The 20,272-nt window shown below is 42.3% G+C and overlaps 1 protein-coding gene across 1 annotated transcript in view; it reads right to left on the bottom strand.

The window, feature by feature from the left end:
• Positions 1-20,272, bottom strand: part of LOC126483928 (uncharacterized) — a 259,894-nt gene that overhangs the window by 14,796 nt on the left and 224,826 nt on the right. The window contains exons 2-3 of the mRNA XM_050107203.1: positions 6,620-6,793; positions 66-158 (exon numbers count right to left, since the gene is read on the bottom strand). Coding sequence (XP_049963160.1) covers positions 66-158; positions 6,620-6,793 — 267 coding nt within the window. The remainder of the gene's footprint in view (positions 1-65; positions 159-6,619; positions 6,794-20,272) is intronic.

Here is a 20,272-nt window from a genome sequence, read left to right as displayed (position 1 = left end):
GATGGACTGGAAAGTATTTAAGAATTTCATGAATAATGTGATTGATTAGAAAATACAAAACTCACCCTTGATTGCTTCACTCAGAAGGACATTGTCTCCATAAGAAATATTGACATTAATTCCTTCAGCAGGAGACAGGTATGTCATCTCCACACATCCTGAAAAGATTAGTGACAAATGTTGTATTAAATATACATGTTGCGTTTTTGTTTTCTGGCCTCTTTTTTCCACAGTTGCACATATATAAGTTGTATAGGTTAAGTGCCATCTTTAGCAACTGCAATAAAAGTTTTATTAAGCCCAGAAGTGTTTCACTTTCTTTTAAAACATCCTGAAGTGGTCACTGTAACAATACGGTTTCTTCTCTTATAATTTTGTTTGTTATGATCATCAATAGTTCACGTGCTTTACTTATTACTATAAACAGTATTTATTCTTTTCATTACTAACGTTTTTTTCTTTTCTTTTTGTTTACTGCATTCTTTTTCATCTTCCACATGTTTTTGCAGAGAACACTTTCACTGCACTTAAGATAAGTGCACTTTCATGTTGGGAAGTATCATTGTCCCCCTGCCATTTTGCATGTTTCGTTGCAGTTGCTAAAGATGGCAATCAACCCATATGGTACAAGTATTATTAACTATTTGGTTCAAAAAGTACACCAGGAAAAATGAGTAAGAACAAACAAAAGTGTAGTGCAGTAAAGTAATTAGACTCATTTCCAACTAAACTTTCTTAAATAAGTTACATATGAATACTGAACCACAGGCAATATGAAACTTTCTGTACTTGGTAACAGACAAGTTTAGTCAGCAGGCAACTTTCTATTTTTTTCTGTTTTTGATTGACAATAGAAACTTGAAATAGATCTTATCATCATCTGATCTAGGAGAAATATTTATTAGCTGCTTGCTTTCTGTGTTGCTCATAGCCTAGTTCAAGCTTTTTGGAGACCAGTTAAATAGTGTACACCATAATCAGCCTGTCAAATACATAGCTGTGTTGTTAATCAATTGAGGGTTCTTATAAATGATATTGTATGCTATAACTTGTATACTGATTAAGGGCCCAATCACATCCATACCAGCCACAGCCGCACCAGGTGCAGCCAGGAGTTTAGAGGGAATGACTTAAAACTGGTTCGCAATAAGATGCTTAACCCTTAATCACACAAAGACACATAATATTTCTAGATATCCAGACTGAGATGGACCAGCATGTGAATTAGCAAAAAACTGTTGTCAATATTTCTGGCTCACATCAGCACTAATGACATCTGTCACTTGGGTTCTGAGGTCATCCTCAGTTTGTACGGGCAACTGGCAGAAGTTGTGAAGACCACTAGCCTGGCGTATGGGGTGAAAGCGGGGTTCACTATTTGCAGCATTGTACCCAATGTTGATCGGCATCCTTTGAGCCGAGGGGGGGCGGGGGGGATAGGGGGATACAAACCAAGGACTCTATCAATTCTATGACAGTCTTGGCTGCACATTTCTTGACCTGAGTTATGGGGAAAGGGGGGGGGGGATTTTTGGACGCCCCCTGATAGGTTGCGGGTGCAGTTCACAAAGGGTGCAGCTACTCATGTAGCAGAGTACTTGTATTCATAACAAAGTTCCTGAATTTACTGCTGTCAAGGAAAGCTTTTACACTCAAATTATTCTTGGAACCAAGAGGCATGGAAAGTATATCGAGAAGACAGATTAGATGCCATAGGAGAGGGAGAATTCATTGCAGTTGGCAAAAATATTCTGTGAAGTTACTTGGATGTATGTTACATGAATGACTCAAAGGCTTCTCAAATAAGAGAATCCAGTACTTCATTCTCAATTGTGAGTTCACTACAGACAAGGGTATCATCAGGAGTGCACCAGAGGATTGTGATAGGCCCATCCTTCTCCTCTATATCCATAAATGATCTGACAAACAGGGTGAGCAGCAATCCATGCCTGTTTTTGCTGATGATGCTATGGTGTATGGGATGATGTTGTCACTGAATTACTGTAGGAGGGTACAAGATGACTTAGACAAACTTTATAGATGCTTTGATAAATGGCAACTTGCTCTAAATGTAGACAAATGTAGGTTAATGCAGATGAATAGGAAAAATAATCCTGTAATGTTCAAATACAGAATCAGCAGCATGCTGCTTGACATAGTCATGGAGATCAAATATCTAAGTGTTATGTTGCAATGCTATATGAAATGGAATGAGCACTTCAGGATAACAATAGGAAAGGTGAATGGTTGAATTTGGTTTATTGGGAGCGTTTTAGGAAAGTGTAGCATATCTGTTAAGGAGACCATGTTTAAGACACTAGCGCAACAAATTTTTGAGTACTGCTAGAGTATCTGGGACCACCAGGTCATATTAAAGGAGGCCATCGAAACAATAATGTAGAGGCAGTCTGATAGATCTGTTACTGCTAAGTTCAGTCAACACATGAGTGTTATGGAGATGCTTCAAGAACTGAAGGAAGACAACGTTCTTTTCACGAAACACTCTTGAGAAAATTTAGAGACTCAACATTTGACGCTGACTGCATAACAATTCTACTGTTGCCAACATACGTTTTGTGCAAGGACCAAGACGATAAGAGAAGAGAAACCAGGGTGCATGTGGAAGCATATAGGTAGTTGTTTTTCCCTCTCTCTATTTGGGAGTGTAACAGGAAAGGGAATGAGCAGTAGTAGTAGAAGGTATCATCCACCATGCATCATGTGCTGGCTTCCAGAGTACGCACATAGATATAGATGTTGAGGCAGTTCTGCCTACTTTGTGTTGAGAAACCTCTCTCATGAAGTTGGACTGCAGACAGAATTGCTAGCGTAATTTCAGTACTATGCAATGGCATAATGTACCAGGGTAAAGCAGCTGAGCTTGAGAAAGGACTCATTATACAGAAGTGTGCAGTAAGAATATTATGTAAAGTTGATGACTGAGCATCTTGCAGAAGCTTGTTCTGAGAGCATGGGGTTCTTACATCTCTTTGCCAATACATTTACTCCCTTATGGTATATGTGAGAGTAAGGATTTAGGATGAACTGTGAAATTCAAAAGCACAATATGACAAGCAAAAATATTTTCCTTATAGACTATGCAAATGGTAAGGCCAAGTAGAAATACCTGGACAAGAAAACAAATAAAATTTATTTTATAAAAAGAGGAAATATAGAAATGCAGCAGAACTGAGGTTTTCAGTTAACTTTTTCCGGACTCTGGTGCCATCTCAATTTGTTATGCATCTGGATGCCTAAGCTTCACTTAGTGTATGCTCATTGACATCTGTAAGTTATTCTGATCTGTTTGGAATGTGTATTGTCCACAAAATTCCCACCTGGCAACATAATGGAATGGTATATCTTTTTTTTCAGATTAAGTTTTTTGTCTCTGATACACACCCTAACTCCAGACAACAAGGACCATGCTTTCCACATACTCAGATCCACATCACACCACACCCCCTAAGGTAAGTCTTTCTGCTCCCGGGATTGGAATGACTCCTTACCCTCTCCCTTAAAACCCACATCCTTTCGTCTTTCCCTCTCCTTTCCTCTTTCCTGATGAGGCAACACTTTGTTGCGAAAGCTTGAATTTTGTGTGTATGTTTGTGTTTGTTTGTGTGTCTATCGACCTGCCAGCGCTTTCGTTTGGTAAGTCACATCATCTTTGTTTTTATATATATATATATATATATATATATATATATATATATATATATATATATATATATATATACAGGGTGTTTCAAAAATGACCGGTATATTTGAAACGGCAATAAAAACTAAACGAGCAGCAATAGAAATACACCGTTTGTTGCAATATGCTTGGGACAACAGTACATTTTCAGGCGGACAAACTTTCGAAATTACAGTAGTTACAATTTTCAACAACAGATGCCGCTGCAAGTGATGTGAAAGATATAGAAGACAACGCAGTCTGTGGGTGCGCCATTCTGTACGTCGTCTTTCTGCTGTAAGCGTGTGCTGTTCACAATGTGCAAGTGTGCTGTAGACAACATGGTTTATTCCTTAGAACAGAGGATTTTTCTGGTGTTGGAATTCCACCGCCTAGAATACAGTGTTGTTGCAACAAGACGAAGTTTTCAACGGAGGTTTAATGTAACCAAAGGACCGAAAAGCGATACAATAAAGGATCTGTTTGAAAAATTTCAAGGGACTGGGAACGTGACGGATGAATGTGCTGGAAAGGTAGGGCGACCGCGTACGGCAACCACAGAGGGCAACGCGCAGCTAGTGCAGCAGGTGATCCAACAGCGGCCTCAGGTTTCCATTCGCCGTGTTGCAGCTGCGGTCCAAATGACGCCAACGTCCATGTATCATCTCATGCGCCAGAGTTTACACCTCTATCCATACAAAATTCAAATGCGGCAACCCCTCAGCGCCGTTACCATTGCTGCACGAGAGACATTCACTAACGATATAGTGCACAGCATTGATGACGGCGATATGCATGTGGGCAGCATTTGGTTCACTGACAAAGCTTATTTTTACCTGGACGGCTTCGTCAATAAACAGAACTGGCGCATATGGGGAACCGAAAAGCCCCATGTTGCAGTCCCATCGTCCCTGCATCCTCAAAAAGTACTGGTCCATTTCTTCCAAAGGAATCATTGGACCATTTTTCAGATCCGAAACGATTACTGCATCACGCTATCTGGACATTCTTCGTGAATTTGTGGCGGTACAAACTGCCTTAGACGACACTGCGAACATCTCATGGTTTATGCAAGATGGTGCCCGGTCACATCGCACGGCCGACGTCTTTGATTTCCTGAATGAATATTTCGATGATCGTGTGATTGCTTTGGGCTATCCGAAACATACAGGAGGCAGCGTGGATTGGCCTCCCTATTCGCCAGACATGAACCCCTGTGACTTCTTTCTGTGGTGACACTTGAAAGACCAGGTGTACCGCCAGAATCCAGAAACAATTGAACAGCTGAAGCAGTACATCTCATCTGCATGTGAAGCCATTCCACCAGACACGTTGTCAAAGGTTTCGGGTAATTTCATTCAGAGACTGCGCCATATTATTGCTACGCATGGTGGATATGTGGAAAATATCGTACTATAGAGTTTCCCAGACCGCAGCGCCATCTGTTGTTGAAAATTGTAACTACTGTAATTTCGAAAGTTTGTCTGCCTGAAAATGTACTGTTGTCCCAAGCATATTGCAACAAACGGTGTATTTCTATCGCTGCTCGTTTAGTTTTTATTGCCGTTTCAAATATACCGGTCATTTTTGAAACACCCTGTAAAAAAGAAAGCTCTGGTAGATAGACAAAACAAAAAACACACAAACGCACACACAAATTTCAAGCTTTCACAACCCACGGTTGCTTCGTCAGGAAAGAGGGAAGGAGAGGGAAAGACGAAAGGATGTGGGTTTTAGGGGAGAGGGTAAGTCATTCCAATCCCGGGAGTGGAAAGACTTACCTTAGGGGGAAAAAGGGGTAGTATACACTCGCACACAGACACATATCCATCCACACATATACAGACACAAGCAGACATATGAGTGTGTGTGTGTGTGTGTGTGTGTGTTTCCTTTTCTGACAAAGACTGTGGCTGAATAGTATGTAAGCGTCTTTTCATTGTGTCTGTCAACAAATCAATGTGTCATCTTCACGGTAAGTAGCAATCTATCTTTTCCTTATATTGTTGATATTCTAACCTGGAGTTTCCATTGTTTAATATTAGACAAATGTATGCCTACCAATCAGTGACAACTATTTTCTGAGAAACATAATCAGTTTACTCAAGATATTGAAACTACCTATCACAGCTGACTTACCAGCTCCAACCAAATAGCAAGGGAAAAAACTGTTTACAAATGATAAGTCTCTACATCATAAAGCTGAATCAAACCTTTTCGACCAGTATCTATACAAGTCGTGTATACATATGAACTGGCCAAGTGACCCCCTCTTGTTTCCACTAAGCAAGAGAAGTAGGATAAAAACTGTTCCATATTTTTACCATCGCTCAAGTAGCCGGAGAGTAGAAGTGACTTTGCTGGCAGTTGTGGGTCCAGACTTGTGCCAACTGTCTAGCATTATTGTTTTTTTTTTTTTTTTAATTGCAGCTCATGTTAAAATGTAAAAGGCAACGCACTACTTAGTTTTTCATCAACAAATGATTTTAGGCGATCCTCGATAACAATGTAAAACAAACAAGCCTGTCAATAATATTGTGGCGCAAGTTCGTATTATCTACTGCACGGCAGACCATAGTGGAAATGAACGTGTCAGTAAAAGTCTCGTGCCAATTTGCAATGTGTAAAATGTTTATTAAAACATAATTATTAGCAGTAGTAGTAGTAGTAGTAGTAGTAGTCTATTCATACAAGCACAATACACCTTTCCTCTTCTTCATACGTTCGAAAATACAAATTTACGTGAACTATTCACTATTTCCAGTGTTTTAAAAATACTGAACAATAATTCGCACAAAATCCTAAACGGTTATTTCTTTCAATGCGAAACTGTTAAAGGTTAATTTTCGCCCTAAGAAAGAGAAAACGTGCGGCAGGGCTCGGTAGCATTTGCTACATGGAGGAAACACCTCTGCTGCCAGTGCTGTATGAGTTCCTCACCTGGACCACCGAGATCGACGTAGGTGAAATTGAAGTCCACGCAGCACGTGCAGGCGGCTCCTTCGCAAGAGCAGGCGCGCTCCAGCGGGCCGCCGTCGACGTCTGCGTCGCTATCGTCGCCATCCGCCACTTCCCTCTGCTCCGCTACTTCCTCGCCCAGGTCCCACAGGAAGTCTGCAAGGCCAAACAGGTCGTCACTCGCTGCCTACTAATTTTAGTCCTTCATGCTGAGCTTTTCCTTCCCCACTTATATCCTTCAGTACAGCTAATCATTTGGAATTGAAAGAAACCATAAGAGGAAGCTCTTAGAACAGACAGTGTAGCGACAGTGTGTCTGTCATCCGTTATTGTATTGTATCGTATGTTAAGAAATGACGGAGAGACTACGTCCCCGCCGCAGCCACAGTGGTCCACAACCCCGCAACGACTACCGCAGTCCACTTCACCCCTCTGCTGCCACATTCCGAACCACTCTTTCAGGATTATTGTGTTGTTCGGCCCCTAGTGGACACCCCATGAACGTCTCACACCAGACGAGTGTAACTCCTATGTTTGCGTCATAGAGTAATAGTGGTGTACGCGTGCTTGGAGAACTTGTTTGCGCAACAATCGCCGACATAGTGTAGCTGAGGAGGAATAAGGGGAATCAGCGTGCATTCGCCGAGGCAGATGGAAAACCGCCTAAAAACCATCCACAGACTGGCCGGCTCACCGGACCTCGACACAAGTCCGCCGGGCGGATTCGTGCCGGGGACCAGGCGCTCCTTCCCACTCCGGAAAGCCGTGCGTTAGACCGATCGGCTAACCGGGCGAGCGTCATCCGTTTTTGGTGAGCTGTGTTCGCAAAACAAATTTGGAGGCCAATATCTTTAATTTATTTCTGTCCTCTTCTATTACCAGTACCTGCTTTAGACGCAAAATGTCATTACAATCGTGCAAGAATTTCAAATAAGCCATATACTTGCGAGTGTCAACTTTATTTTACTTTAGTGATACATCTTATATTTCCACTTTACATAGGTAATTTTGTAGCTAGTTCGATTACAAGTGTGACCTCGTAATAGGCGAAGTTCTTCATTTTAATTTTATTTCCTTGTTTTAATTTGTCTGTTGAAGGCTTGCTTGCTCTTTGAATCACTAACGTTATTGCACTACTGCTAGCAGTGTTTAATTCTTCTCAAAGAAATCAGCGATGTTTACAAATAAGGACAATGATCAGTGTGATCTGGTCAGTTGTAGTGTTACAATATAGAGAAAAATTCGGGCAACGTATAGAAATGTTAACACAGTAAATCGTGGTACAAGTTCAAGAATAGGGCGTTTATTGTTAACTTACCGTAACCATCGTGTCATAAATTGCAACAAAATGCGTTGAAGTAATGCAGCATTTTGTACGAAGTCCCAACGATACCTCGACGAACTTCATTATAGCACGCATAGAAGCATTCAGACTATCATTCTTCCCGCGCTCCATGCGTGAATGGAACAGAAAGAAACTCCAGTAACTGGTACAATGTGACGTACTCTCTTCCAAGCACTTGCAGAGTATAGATATCTAATTTCACAAGTTTTGCAAGGCTTTTAAGTTCAGATACTAAAGATAACATGAAGGGTGTGTATTCATCTTTCTGTTCATTTGCTTTTTAACGACTGTAGAATTTAGATTTAAGAGATCCAGTTAGCTCGTCTGTTCCTGTATGTTTCTTCTTTTTATTATGCGTAGAACTCACGTGTACTTATTTCGGTCTCTCTGGTTTGTGACGTCTCGTGCTGGGGGTCATCCTCTATTTCTTCTTCAGTACTGACAGACGTAGCTTTAACTGGCATTTTATGAGGGTTGACTGGACAGTAATGCCTCCACCTTCGTAACTCTTCAACAGTCGGCAGCATTGGTATACGGTAGGTACCTGCTTGTTCCATAGCCTCTTCTCTACAGCTCCAGTTGGTGGGAAGCCTTAGCATTGAACGGTTGTGTTGTTACAGTGTAACGTATGGAACCTCGTGCAGACGGTCGATCAATGCGATTTAAGCAACGTGCAGTCATCGAATTCTTGACAGCAGAAGGTGTCAGCCCAAAGGAGATTCATCAGAGGATGAAAGCAGTTTATGGTGATTAAGTTGATGTGTGCACTGTGCGTCGTTGGGCGAGTAAGTTTACAGATGTTGAGGCAGGAACATCTCACCTGCGTGACAAACAAAGAGTTGGACGTCCTGTGACAACAACCACCGAGTTTCACAAGCAAAATGTTGACAGATTGATTCAGGACGATCGTCGTTATCACTCGGAGAGAAATTGCAAGCACAATCGGCATTTCAGAAGAACGTGTGGGTCACGTTGCTTTGCTTGGCTGTCAGAAGATCTGTGCATGACGGGTACCCCGGATGCTGACTCCTGAAATGAAAGCACACAGACTTGAAATTTGCCAGGAACTCCTCTCGCTGTACAAGAATGAAGGCGACGCCTTTCTCCATTCAATTGTGACAGAAGACGAAACGTCGGTCTATGGAATATCGACACAAAGACTCGCCCCAGAAAAAGAAATTCAAGATGCAGCCCTCAACTGGAAAAATCATGGCCACAGTGTTCTGGGACGCAGATTATGTTATCCAAGTTGATTTTCTTGATCATGGAACAACAATAAATTCAGAGCGTTACAACGCTGCGAACTCTGAAACGACAGGTAACAAGGGTCTGAAAGGGGAAGGTTTTCCTGCAGCATGACAATGCCAAACCACGCACTTCACGTGCCACCATAGCAGAACTTCAGAGACTGAGTCTCACCACTGTACGGCACCCTCCATACAGTCCAGATTTAGTACCGTCTGACTTCCATCTGTTCCCGGTAATGAAAGGCAATCTGCGGAGACATCATTATGCTTCTGATGAACACGTTGAGAGAACTGTGAGACTGTGGTTGCCGAAACAGAGTGTTGACTCCTTCAGTGACGGCTTCAGAAAACTTGTTCATCGTTCACAGAAGTGTATCCAATTAACTGGTGATTATGTGGAAAAGTGAATATTGGTAATTAAAGATCACATTCTAAGGATTATTTCTCCACTTGTTTTATTAAAATATGCCCATCCAAACCCAATTAACAAAGGTGGAGGCATTACTTTTCATTCAACCCCCGTAAGAAATACTAAATTCTCGAAGTAAATGTATTGTTTTCACTCAGAAGCTGCAGTATTAGACTGCTCTTTCTTCTTTTTGGGCGATTATCAGTTGGAAGAATCCCTTACGATTTTCTACTTTCTGTGAAAAGTGGATGCTGAAAATCATCATCATCATCATCATCATTTAAGACTGATTATGCCTTTCAGCGTTCAGTCTGGAGCAAAGGCCCCCTTATAAAATTCCTCCATGATCCCCTATTCAGTGCTAACATTGGTGCCTCTTCTGATGTTAAGTCTATTACTTCAAAATCATTCTTAACCGAATCCAGGTACCTTCTCCTTGGTCTGCCCCGACTCCTCCTACCCTCTACTGCTGAACCCATGAGTCTCTTGGGTAACCTTGCTTCTCCCATGCGTGTAACATGACCCCACCATCTAAGCCTGTTCGCCCTGACTGCTACATCTATAGAGTTCATTCCCAGTTTTTCTTTGATTTCCTCATTGTGGACACCCTCCTGCCATTGTTCCCATCTACTAGTACCTGCAATCATCCTAGCTACTTTCATATCCGTAACCTCAACCTTATTGATAAGGTAACCTGAATCCACCCAGCTTTCGCTCCCATACAACAAAGTTGGTCGAAAGATTCAACGGTGCACAGATAACTTAGTCTTGATACTGACTTCCTTCTTGCACAAGAGAGTAGATCGTAGCTGAGCACTCACTGCATTAGCTTTGCTACACCTCGTTTCTAGTTCTTTCACTATGTTGCCATCCTGTGAGAATAGGCATCCTAAGTATTTGAAACTGTCCACCTGTTCTAACTTTGTTCCTCCTATTTGGCACTCAATCCGTTTGTATCTCTTTCCCACTGGCATTACTTTCGTTTTGGAGATGCTAATCTTCATACCATGGTCCTTACATTTCTGATCTAGCTCTGAAATATTACTTTGCAAACTTTCAATCGAATCTACCATCACAACTAAGTCATCCGCATACGCGAGACTGCTTATTTTGTGTTCACATATCTTAATCTCACCCACCCAGTCTATTGTTTTCAACATATGATCCATAAATAATATGAACAATAGTGGAGACAGGTTGCAGCCTTGTCTCACCCCTGAAACTACTCTAAACCATGAACTCCATTTACCGTCAACTCTAACTGCTGCCTGACTATGCATGTAAAGACCTTTAATTGCTTGCAAAAGTTTGCCACCTATTCCATAATCTCGTAGAACAGACAATAACTTCCTCCTAGGAATCCGGTCATATGCCTTTTCTAGAGCTATAAAGCATAGATACGATTCGCTGTTCCGCTCATAACACTTCTCCATTATTTGCCGTAAGCTAAAGATCTGGTCCTAACAACCTCAAAGAGGCCTAAACCCACACTGATTTTCATCCAATTGGTCCTCAACTAATACTCGCACTTTCCTTTCAACAATACCTGAGAAGATTTTACCCACAACGCTGATTAAAGAGATACCTCTGTAGTTGTTACAATCTTTTCTGTTTCCATGTTTAAAGATTGGTGTGATTACTGCTTTTGTCCAGTCTGATGGAACCTGTACCGACTCCCAGGCCATTTCAATTATCCTGTGTAGCCATTTAAAACCTGGCATTCCACTGTTTTTGATGAGTTCCGACTTAATTTCATCCACCCCAGCTGCTTTATTGCACTGCAATCTATTGACCATTTTCTCCACTTCCTCAAATGTGATCCTATTTCCATCATCATTCCTATCCCATTCTACCTCGAAATCGGAAACATTACTGATCGTATTTTCACCTACATTGAGCAACTCTTCAAACTATTCCCTCCAGCTGCCCAAGGAATCCACAGGATTCACCAGCAGTTTTCCTGACCTGTCCAAAATACTTGTCATTTCCTTCTTACCTCCCTTTCGAAGACTGCTAATTACATTCCAGAATGGTTTTCCAGCAGCTTGACCCAAAGTCTCCAACCTGTTTCCAAAGTCTCCCCAAGATTTCTTCCTGGATGCTGCAATTATCTGTTTGGTTTTGTTTCTTTCTTCAACATAACTTTCTCTGTCTACCTGAGTTCTAGTATGTAGCCATTTTTGATACGCCTTCTTTTTCCTTTTCCACCAAGCTGTTTGCCTCATCCTACCTTTACACACTACTGTTCCAAGACATTCTTTAGCCACTTCTAGTACTGTGTCACTGTACCTTGTCCATTCCTTTTCCAATGACTGTAATTGACTACATTCAACTAACTGGTACCTTTCTGAGATCACTGTTATGTATTTGTGCCTGATTTCCTTACCTTGAAGTTTCTCCACTCTTATGGAGTGGACCTGACCTCCTGCACTTTCGGCCTCACAATACCAATTTCACGGCAGATTAAATAATGATCAGTGTCATCAAAGAATCCCCTGAATACACGTGTGTCCCTCACAGCCTTCCTGAATTCCTGATCTGTTATTATATAGTCAATGACAGATCTGATTCCCCTGCCTTCCCCAGTATACCGGTGAATGATCTAATGTTTAAAAAAGGAGTTTGTGATTACTAAGCCCATACTGGCACAGAAATCCAAGAGTTGTTTCCCGTTCCTGTTGGCCTCCATATCCTCTCCAAATTTACCCATAACCTTTTCATACCCTTCTGTTCGATTTCCAATCCTGGCATTAAAATCACCCATGAGCAGAAAATTGTCCTTTACTCTAACAACTACATCACTGAGTGCATCATAAAAACTATCCATCTTATCTCGATCTGTCCCTTCACAATGCGAATATACTGACACAATCCTAATTTTCTTGCTAGACACTGTCAAATCTATCCACATCAGTCGTTCGTTTACATACCTTATTGCAACTACGCTGGGTTCCATTTATTTCCTGATGTAAAGCTCTACACTACATTGTGCTATTCCTGCTTTGACTGGTGACAGGTAGACCTTGTATTCTCCCACTTCCTCTTCTTTCTCACCCCTTACCCGGATGTCACTAACAGCTAAGACGTCCAGCCCCATCTTACTTGCAGCCTCTGCCAGCTCTATCTTCTTCCCAGAGTAGCCCCCATTGATATTAATAGCTCCCCATCTCATTACCATTTGTTTGCCAAGTCGTATCTTAGGAGTCCCTGGTTTGTCAGTTTGAGGTGGGACTCCGTTACCTCCAAAGGTCCGAGGCAGTTTGCTCTGATTGTTGCCAGCATCATATTTAAAGTACCAGGGAAGCAGGTTGCTAGCCTTACTTGCCCCGGGTCCCACTGAGTTTTACCCCTAACGGTTGAGGGACTAACCGGTGGATTTGGTAGTCTTTGCCGTATGAGCACAAAGGTGACAACGACTCAGAATGCTGAAAAGGAAACGAAAAAAATATCCAGTATCCATAAGCACTGTATTCTGAGAGTTTTGTGTAACGATAGCATTGGAAAGGCAAAGGAAATGCTTCTTGCTTATAATAGGCATTTGCCATTTTTAGGTCTTGGAGCTTCACCGACAATCTCGATTTGGTCTATCAACTACTTCTGTGAACATACAACAGGTGCATCAGGTTATCCTGCAGTAATTGAGATCTTTGTAGTTCCCCTATCTGGCAGTGAGTCAACTCCTGGAATCCGTCACAACCTTCGAAAGGGCAGCCAATTTCCCTGACTGTATGATGGCTATAGATGGTAAACATATACATGTCATCAAGTCATCTTACAATGGATCACTTTATTATTGGGGCTAGAAGATATATTGAATGTACTTTCGGCATTGTTGCTAACAAGTGGAGGGTTTTTCGTTGAACTTTGAACGTATCTCCAGAACCTTCTGATGACGTTATAAAAAACAAGCTGTGTATTACGCAGTGTCTTGAAGTCACTTCGACTACTTATGTTTTATATAACATATCAGTAGATCCAACACAAACACGATGATGTTAACGATGTTCATTACAAATATGCAGAATGGTTTGTCAGCACAGAGGGATACCTACCAGGCAGAATGAACAAATACGAGATCGTCTTGTTCGAAATCTCATTTAAATGAAGTAAATTTTGGATGTTTAGTTTCCTCAGTTTCATGTTCCTTGGATCATTTGCACGATAAACCATAACGATACAGACTAGTCATTTTCCATTCACTTAACAAATTAATTCGTAAATATGCTGAACATCTACAATTTTTTAGTAAACAGGTGTGAGTAATTCCTACCTACCACTGTTTGCACACTACAATAATAGAAATTGTTTTACGGAATGGAAGGAGTTGTCAAGGAAAAACTTTTTCAGTTTGCTTTCAAATTTTACTTTGCTGTTTGTCAGACAATTTGTATCACTGCATAAGTGATCAAAAATTTTAGTTGCACCATTGTGCACCCCTTTTTGTGCTAAAGACAACCTTAATACGAATAATGAAAGTAAATTTTCCTTCTGCTGTTGTAATTATGTGTATCATAATTCCTTTTGAACTGCTCTGGATTATTCACAACGATGTTAATGAGAAATATCCAACCCCTTAAACAGATGTCCACAAGAGGATCCTGGGTGAGCCCCATATATTAATCTTACAGCACGTTTTTGAGCAATGAATACTTTCTTTCCTAAGGTTAAGTTACCCCAGAACATTATTCCATATGAATATTTTTTGTTATCAGTCTTCTGACTGAAATTCTGCGGCCCGCCACGAATTTCTCTCCTGTGTCAATCTCTGCATCTGAGAGTAGCACTTGCAACCTGCGTCCTCATTTATCTACTGGATATTTTTAAATCTCTGTCTTCCTCTGCTGTTTTTGCCCTCTAAAGCTCCCTCCAGCACCATGGAAGTCAATCCCTGATATCTTAACAGATGTCCTATCATTCTGTCCCTTCTTCTTGTCATTGTTTTCCACACATTCCTTTCCTCTCCGATGCTGCGCAGAACCTCCTCATTCCTTACCCTAACAGTCCATCTGACTTTCAACATTCGTCTGTGGCACCACATATCAAATGCTTCTATTCTCTTCTGTTCCGGTTTTCCCATAGTCCATGTTTCACTACCATACAATGCTGTACCCCAAACGTATATTCTCAGAAATGTCTTCTTCCAATTAAGGCCTTTGTTTGCCTCTAGTAGACATTAATGAATGAAAAAATGCAATATATGTCAACTTACTGACATGTCTAGCACGAAGATGTGCAATCAGTCAATGTGCAATCGTAGCTAAACTAAGTTGTTTTAGGAGCTCTAAAAATTTGCTTTCTCCAGTTTAAATTCTCATCAATAGGGACACTTAAAATTTTGACCTCTCCGCTCTATTACTTCCTCACCATGTGTTAGACTTACGAGGGTAATCCCAAAAGTAAGGTCTCCTGTTTTTTTTATAACTACAGAACTCTGTTTGTGTGGCAGTTGGTTGCACTGTTATGAAGAGTGCTTCACGCGCTGTGTGTAAACATGAGCACGCCGCGCTGAGGCGCTCAGTCTTGGCTTGGCAGCCGTTGAGAATGGAGCTCCCGTTGGATGTTACCGCCAAGTGCGAATTGCGCGCAACTATTCGGTTTTTGAAATCCATTGCCGATTGACGGAAGTGTATGGGGAGTCGTGCATGGATGTCAAAAATGTTCGTAAGTGGTGTAGAGTTTGCAGCTGGTCGGACCGAAGTTCACGACGAACAAAGGAGCGGGAGACCGTCAATTTCTGAGGAGACGGTGTTGAAGGTTGAGTAAAGCATGCGTGGAGATCGGCAGATCACACTGGATGATCTCTGCACGTTGGTTCCTGAGGTTTCCCAAAGCACCGCTCACAAAATTTTAACGGACCTATTGAACTACCGGAAGGTGTGCGCAAGATGGGTGCCACGCATGCTGACTGAGGACCACATGCGGCAACGAGCTGATGCTTCCTGAGCATTTCTTCACCGCCTTGCAGCCGAACAGAACAACTTTCTGGACTCAGTTGTCACGGGTGACGAAACCTGGGCATTCCACTTTACATCTGAGACCAAGTAACAATCATGCCAGTGGCGGCATCCTTCCTCGCCAAAGCCGCGGAAATTCAAAAGAACACAGTCTGCCGGTAAAGTTATGACAACCGTTTTTTGGGATCGGAAAGGGGCATTGTTGGTCGACTTCATACCCACTGGGACCACAATTAACGCTGACAGGTACTGTGAGACTCTGAACAAACTAAAACGGGCATTCAGAACCGGAGAAGAGGAATGTTAAGCAAGGGCGTACACATTCTCCATGACAACGCCCGCCCACACATCGCTTGGCAAACCGTTGCTCCCCTGCAACAGTTTCATTGGAACATAATCACCCACCCGCCCTATAGTCCTGGGCGCCCAGTGACTATCAACTGTAGGTTAAAAGAACATTTGGCCGGAAGGCGATTCAGCTCCGACGACGAGGTGAAAGAAGAGGTTCAAAACTTTCCGAAGAGCATGGCGGTGAGCTGGTATGACATGAGCATACAAAAACTGCCACAGCGTCTACAAAAATGCATCGACAGAATTGGTGATTATGTCGAAAAATAGCTAAATGTTCAAGCTGTAAACTGATGTAAACCATTGTAAAAATAAACAGGTCTATGTACTTATAAAAAATAGGAGACCTTATTTTTGGGATTACCTTCGTATAACTGGCGTAGTGCCTGGAGTTGTACAGAACTGAATATCCTAGGTCTGTCGTTTTTATTCGTTTAATAAAATGGAAAATGTGGAGCATCTCCAGTCTGTTAATCGTTGCTGTTTCCACACTCACCAGTTTTTTTTCCTACAGTACTTTTGCCTCCGAAGTCCAGTGAAAACTTGGAAATGACTGATTCCCATGGTTTAACCTTCTCCATTTTATTTAAATATTCTTCACAACTTCACAGATGAAATCTTCTGTATTGACTCCATGTCTAGCCAACCACATGACCTGCCCGACCGTACTACCAAATAACACTGAGCAGCGACCCGTCCCAGTACGTCACGAGCCGACGGTCCAGTTGAGGCCACCCACTGTTCGGCTTGTCAGCGGTGCCACCGAGTGTCGTCGGGTGGAAAGCCACTACTGAAGCAGTGTTCCGTTAGTGGTGGCCTGGTGGCGATTCCTCACCAATGCCGGGCAGCTGATATCGTGGCTCAGTATCTCAAACCTTCAACAGTTCCAGTTTTACTTTCGCATGGTGTACAGTAAACTGAAGAGCCTTTCCCTAAAAACTTCACTTATTTTAATCAAAAGAAACCGTGTGGTTCCAGAGACTTTTGCAACATGTATTATGTGTCTAGTGTCCTGCAGTTGACAGAAAAGAACTAACGATCAAGTTTGAACAAACTTCTTTATAACTAAAACACCTTCTTGCCGTGCACTGCCTTCCAAACGTAAAAAAAAAAACAACAAGAAGCACAATAATTCTTGTCGTGGCAGAAACCAGATAAGAGTACGACACGACGAAAAGAAAATAATAACCAAAATACTACGCTACACAATTACAAAGATACAAAATTTTTCTGAATGCTATGGCGAGTGTCTACTATGCTAGAGCCGGCGTAGGTATTGGGCGGAATTCTCCTAACTGTAGGTACACACTGCCGGTCTGACTGCTGGTGTGCTTATAACGCCGATTCGGCGAAGTGCTACACTTAGTCACATTAGTTCCAATTCGTGGGTCTCTGTCACACGGCTTTTCACGAGCTGGCCGTTGTGCCCAAGCGGTTCTAGGCGCTCCAGTCTGGAACCGCACTGCTGCTACGATCGCAGGTTCGAATCCTGCCTCGGGCATGGATGTGTGTGCTGTCCTTAGATTAGTTAGGTTTAAGTAGTTCTAAGTCTTGTTAAAGCGTTTGATTTAGTGAGCAGGAATGGGCTTTTCAAACTGTTGCAGAAGATTGGATGCCCACCTAAACTACTGCAGATAATTGTCTCTTTCCATGAGAAAACACAAGCAACAATTTGCTTCAACGGTAAAACATCAGAAGCATTCCCTGTTAATAGCGGTATGAAACAGGGGTGTGTGTTAGCTCCTACATTATTTGGGATTTTCTTTTCCCTTCTGCTCAGATTTGCCTTTGAAGACTGTGAGGAGGGAGTGTATCTACATACGAGGTCTGATGGAGTAAATACAGTTGTTATCCGTGAGTTGTTATATGCGGACGATGCAGCTCTAGTAGCGAACACAGAAGATGAGCTGCAGTATATAATCAACAAATTATCAAATGCCTGTGAAAAGTTTGGTCTACTCTTCAGCCTTCAAAAGACTAAGATAATGGCGCAGAGCACTACCAACCTTCCATCCATTAGCATTGATGGCAATCCTCTCCAGATAGTTGATGACTTTACCTACTTGGGATCCACAATATGTAGCAACTTGTCCATGGACACTGAACTTACTAACAGAATCGCAAAGGCATCATCTGTCATGGCTAGATTGAAAAACAGAGTATGGAACAACGGACTGCTTACCACAAAAACTAAATTAAAAGTCTACAACGCTTGTGTTATATGCACCCTTCTCTATAGCTGTGAGACATGGACAACTCTTTCTAGGCATGAATCGCAACTCAACAGCTTCCATCTCCGCTGTCTCCGGAAGATCCTTCAGATCTCTTGGAGAGATAGAGTACCCAACACCGAAGTCTTTCATCGTGCAAGCACAACCAGCATCTTTGCACTCCTGAGTCATCGACGTCTAAGATGGTTGGAACATGTCAGGTGCATGGATCCTGAACGGATACCGAAACAGCTGCTGTACGTCGAACTTCAGGAAGGTGTGAGGCCAGTGGGACGACCACATCTTCGTTTCAAGGATGTCTGCAAGAGAGACCTGACCAAGACCAGAATCAATCCAAGTCGCTGGGAAAGCATTGCAGATGACCATGTCAAGTGGCGAGTAACTGTGCGCAACGGCGTCAAGCTCTCAGAGGACGAACGCACACAGGAACAAATCAAGAAGAGGACAAAGCGAAGAGACAGAGCGGCTTCTGTTCGATGTCCCTCAAATTTCACATGTCCAAAGTGCAGTAGGGAACGCCACTCTCAAGTGGGACTTTTTAGCCACAGCAGACGCTGCAGACTCTGAACCAAGCATGCTACACCATCATCCCTCAAGGATGGACGGATGCCATTTAAAAATTCTAGGGGACTGATGACCTCAGATGTTAAGTTCCATAGTGCTCAGAGCCATTTGGACCATTTTTTTTTGTTGCTTTTCACGAAGTAGTTCCGTGTTTATGCAGAGTCTGTTGTTGTTTACATCCACTGGCGATGTTTCGATCTGATCTCTTGAAGGGAGGTCGGCAGCCCACTTTGCTTGTCAGTTGTGCGGGCCCTCTAACTGATAAGGGGCCGCTACGACAATATGGATATGCAGACTGAAGCGACGAATGAAAATTTTTACCAAAAATGTTAAAATGTGTGTGAAATATTATGGGACTTAACTGCTTAGGGCATCAGTCCCTAAGCTTACACACTGCTTAATCTAAATTATCCTAAGCACAAAAACACACAGCCATGCCCGAAGGAGGACTCGAACCTCTGCCGGGACCAGCCACACCATCCATGACTGCAGCGTCTCTGACTGCTCGGCTAATCACGTCCGGCAAATTTTTTACCAAGGACAGGATTCGAGCCCTAACCACTATACTATCCTGGCACAGTGTCTTTGCACATTTGCCCAGACTATGTACCCCAGGACGCCTCTCTGCTCAATCCAAATTCCCATTCACGCCTCAGGCCAGAAAAAAGAAACTTTTGTCTCTGTCTTAAATAATTGTCTGAGGAGCATATAATACGGTTTGTTACTATCCTCTTCCTCCACCTAGCCCATCCCCACCAAATAGATTTTGTTGTGATCCCCACTTCTAAAGTGGCACCACAGATGCCTAGGACACACTAGCAATAAATAACGTAACGATAAACTACATAACATTTTAATACATTAATAATGATGTGTTTATATCAGTACCTAGTACATCGCTTTGCCATAACTTCAAGAAATTATAATTCAGAGAAATACGTCATTTAAGAGCATGTGTTTGAAAATTTGAGAAGCATGTTTGCCACACACTTTACTTAAGAATTAACTAAAGCACCAAAGAAACTAGTATAGGCATGCGTATTCAAATACAGAGGTATATAAACAGGCAGAATACGGCGCTGCGGTCGGCAACGCCTATATAAGACATTAAGTGTCTGGCGCAGTTGTTAGGTCTGTTACTGCTGCTACAATGGTAGATTATCAAGATTTAAGTGAGTTTGAACGTGGTGTTATAGTCAGCGCACAAGCGATGGGGGACAGCATTTTCGAAGTAGCGATGAAGTGGGGATTTTCTGGTACGACCACTTCACGATTGTTCCGTGAATATCAGGAATCCAGTAAAACATCAAATCTCCGAAATCGCTGCTTCCAGAAAAAGATACTACAAACGGGCCAACGACGACTGGAGAGAATAGTTCTACGTGACAGACGTGCGACCCTTAAGCAGATTACTACAGGTTTCAATGCTGGGCCATCAACAAGTGTCAGCCTGCGAACCACAACGAAACATCATCGATATGGGCTTTCAGAGCTGAAGGCCGACTCGTGTATCCTTGATGACTGCACTACACAAAGC

Source organism: Schistocerca serialis, chromosome 6 (genome assembly GCF_023864345.2).
Source record: "Schistocerca serialis cubense isolate TAMUIC-IGC-003099 chromosome 6, iqSchSeri2.2, whole genome shotgun sequence".
In the NCBI taxonomy this organism is placed as follows: domain Eukaryota; kingdom Metazoa; phylum Arthropoda; class Insecta; order Orthoptera; family Acrididae; genus Schistocerca; species Schistocerca serialis.
This window is presented reverse-complemented; position numbering and strand designations above follow the sequence as displayed.